The sequence below is a fragment of the Passer montanus genome, unplaced genomic scaffold (genome assembly GCF_014805655.1).
Source record: "Passer montanus isolate IOZ18808 unplaced genomic scaffold, ASM1480565v1 scaffold1657, whole genome shotgun sequence".
Lineage (NCBI taxonomy): Eukaryota > Metazoa > Chordata > Aves > Passeriformes > Passeridae > Passer > Passer montanus.
In genome coordinates this window covers 1-3,485 of record NW_024363794.1, presented here as the reverse complement: position 1 = coordinate 3,485, position 3,485 = coordinate 1, and the positions used below count along the sequence as shown (strand labels likewise).

At 60.7% G+C, this 3,485-nt stretch overlaps 1 protein-coding gene across 1 annotated transcript; it reads left to right on the top strand.

Moving 5' to 3' along the window:
- Window positions 1-322: 322 nt before the first annotated feature.
- LOC120499659 (uncharacterized protein C19orf47-like) lies at window positions 323-1,628 on the top strand (the record flags this gene model as incomplete). Its single annotated transcript, XM_039703639.1, has 2 exons — window positions 323-650; window positions 1,488-1,628. Coding segments are annotated over exons 1-2 (391 nt in total), but the record flags the coding sequence as incomplete, so codon positions are not given.
- Between the last annotated feature and the right edge of the window lie 1,857 nt (window positions 1,629-3,485).

Genomic DNA, 3,485 nt, shown 5'->3' with positions numbered 1-3,485 from the left:
TCGATCACGGGGTTTCTCGGTGGATTCTGGGGTTCTCAAGTGGATCTTGGGGTTCCCTGGTGGATCCCGGGGTTCCTTGATGGATTCTGAGGTTCTTTGATGGATCTCGGGGTTCCCTGGTGGATCCCAGGGTTCCCTGGTGGATCCCAGGGTTCCCCAATGGATCCTGGGTTTCCTCAATGGATCCTGGGGTTCCTCAGTGGATCCCAGGGTTCCCTGATGGATCCTGAGGTTCCTTGGTGGATCCCAGGTTTCCCTGGTGGATTCCAAGGTTTCTTGGTGGATTCCAAGGTTCCCTGATAGGTACGGGATCCCCCGCGATCCGCCGGCACCCGCCGGGATCCGCCGGGATCCGGGACCCCCCAGAACCTCCCCGTTCCCGGTGGATCCCCCGCAGGAAATGTGCCGGGCGGCCTCGGAGGCGCTGCAGCCCGAGGCTGCTGCGGGATCCCAGCAGGATCAGCAGGATCGTGACCGGGATCAGCGGGATCACGATCGGGATCACCACCGGGATCACCACCGGGATCCCGGCGGCGCCGCCGGCAGGATGATCACCAACAGCCTGAGCCGGGACCCCGCCCCCCGCGCCCCCCGGAAGCCGCCCGGCGCCGGCATCTCCGTCACCGTCCCCAACGGGGCCGCCAAGGCCGGTAAGGAGGGGTGGGGGATCCACTGGGGGGACGGGGTCACCCGAAATATCCTGGGATCCCTCAGGGATCCACTGAGAATCTGGGGTCCCCCAATGGGGCTTTTCTCACCCAAAATTATCCCCTCAGAGCTCAGGAATCCCTCAGGGATCCACTGTGGGGCTGGAGAGCCTGGGGGAGGGCAGGGGGATGGGGATCGAGTGATCCAGAGGGAGCTGAGATCACCCCAAACCAATCAGAGAGGAGCAGATCCCCCTTGGATCCCGCCAGATCCCCTTGGATCCCCTGGATCCCTTTCCCTTGTCCAGACATTGAGGAGCTGGGATCGATCCAGAGGGGTTGGGAGGAGCTGAGATCACCCCAAGCCAATCAGAGAGCAGCAGATCCCCCCAGATCCCCCTGGGATCTCTCAGGATCCCTTTCCCATGTCCAGGGGTCAGGGAGGGGCTGGGATCAATCCAGGGGGGTTGGGAGGGGCTGAGATCACCCCAAACCAATCAGAGAGCAGCAGATCCCCCTCGGATCCCCCCGGATCCCTGTGGATCCCTTTGCTGTGTCCAGACATCAGGGAGGGGCTGGGATCGATCTGGGGGGGTGGGATGGATCCAGAAGGATCAGGGAGGGCACCCAAACCAATCAGAGAGGAGCAGATCCCCCCAGATCCCCCGGGATCCCCCCGGATCCCCCTGGATCCCTTCCCCATGTCCAGGGGTCAGGGAGGGGCTGGGATCAATCCAGAGGGGGTGGGAGGAGCTGGGATCACCCCAAACCAATCAGAGAGCAGCAGATCCCCCCGGATCCCCGGGATCCCGCGCTCCCTGGCTCCCTCTCCCGCGGCAGGCGGATCGGCTCCCGCGGCGCCGGCGCTGCCGCCCAAGCGGCGCCGGGTGACGGCCGAGGCCGAGGGCCAGTACGTGATCTCGCTGCCCAAGGGCGCCGCGGCCCGCGGCCGCCAGATCCTGCGCCTGCCGCCCGCTCCAGGTACGCCCGGGGGAGCCCCGGTGGATCCCGGGTGGATCCCGGGGGTCCTCAGTCGATCACGGGGTTTCTCGGTGGATTCTGGGGTTCTCAAGTGGATCTTGGGGTTCCCTGGTGGATCCCGGGGTTCCTTGATGGATTCTGAGGTTCTTTGATGGATCTCGGGGTTCCCTGGTGGATCCCAGGGTTCCCTGGTGGATCCCAGGGTTCCCCAATGGATCCTGGGTTTCCTCAATGGATCCTGGGGTTCCTCAGTGGATCCCAGGGTTCCCTGATGGATCCTGAGGTTCCTTGGTGGATCCCAGGTTTCCCTGGTGGATTCCAAGGTTTCTTGGTGGATTCCAAGGTTCCCTGATGGATCCTGAGGTTCCCTGGTGGATCCCAGGGTTCCTCAGTGGATCCCAGGGTTCCTTGATGGATCCTGAGGTTCCCTGATGGATCCCAGGGTTTCTCAGTGGATCCTGGGGTTCTCTGGTGGATCCCGAGATTTCCCTGATGCATCCCAGTGTTCACTGATGGATCCCAAACTTCCCCTCATGGATCCCCAGTTCCCCTTCCTGGATCCCAAAATTCCTCTCCCAGATCCCAAGTTTTCCCTCCTGGACCCCAAAATTCCCTTCCTGGATCCCAAATTTCCCCTCCCTGATCCCACGTTTCCCTTTTTGGGAGAGGGGGAGGATCCTAAATCTCCCCTTTTCCCCCAAAAACTCCCATTTCCCCCCCAAATCTTCCCATTTCCTCCCAAATCCCCCCGTTTTCCCCCAAAATCACCCCGTTTCCCCCCAAATTCTCCCCATTTTCCCCAAAATATCCCAATTTTCCCCCAAAATCCCCCCTTTTTTTTTCTCCAAATCTTCCATTTCCCCCAAATTCTCCCCATTTTCCCCCCCAAATCCCATTTTTTTCCCTCAAAAATCCCCCAATTTTTCCCAAAATCCCCCCATTTTTTCCCCCAAAATCCCATTTTTCCCCCCACATCCTCAATTTTTCCCCAAAACCCCCCTTTTTCCCCCAAACCTGCAGGTCTGGGCCGGCCGATCCACTGGGAACTCCGGGAATCAGCGGGAATCTGCTGGGACTGAGACTGAGAATGGGAATCCTGGGATCCACTGGGACAGGGATCCACTGGGAACTCCCTGGGATAAACGTGGATCTGCTGGGACTGACAATGAGACCTGGGATCCCAGGGATCTACTGGGAGTGAGGATCCTGCTGGATCCGCTGGGATCCCCCTGGAATCAGCGGGAATCTGCTGGGCCTGGCAGCAGTGGATCCCAAGGACCCCGTGAATCGGAATCAAGTTGGGATCTAAATCTCAGGGATCCCAGGAATGGGAATCCCGCTGGGATCAACACCAGGGGATCCCAAGGATGGGAATCCTGCTGGGATCGGTGCCAGGGGATCCCAGGAGTGGTGATCCCGTTGGATCCACTGGGATCCCCCTGGAATTCATGGGGATCTGCTGGGATCTACGCCAGGATTTGGGAGCCCAGGGATCCTGGGAGTGGGAATCCTGCTGGGATCCATCCTGAGGGATCCCACTGGGATCCATCCTGGGGGGTCCCGCTGGGATCGATCCTGGTGGATCCCTCGGGAATCGAGGGCAGATCCCGCCTGGAATCCCCGGTGGATCCCCCTGGAAATGGGAACCATGCTGGGAAAAGGGATCCTGTAGGAATCGAGTGGATCCCCTGGGGAAAGGGGGATCCCACAAGCCCAGATCTCCTGGAAAGGGGATCCCAGCAGGAATTGAGAGTGGATCCCCTGGGGAAAAAAGGAGAGGATCCCCCAAAATCCCTCCCAGATCCCCCGGGGAAGGGTGGATCCCGTGGGGATCCCGCTGGAAACCCCCGGTGGATC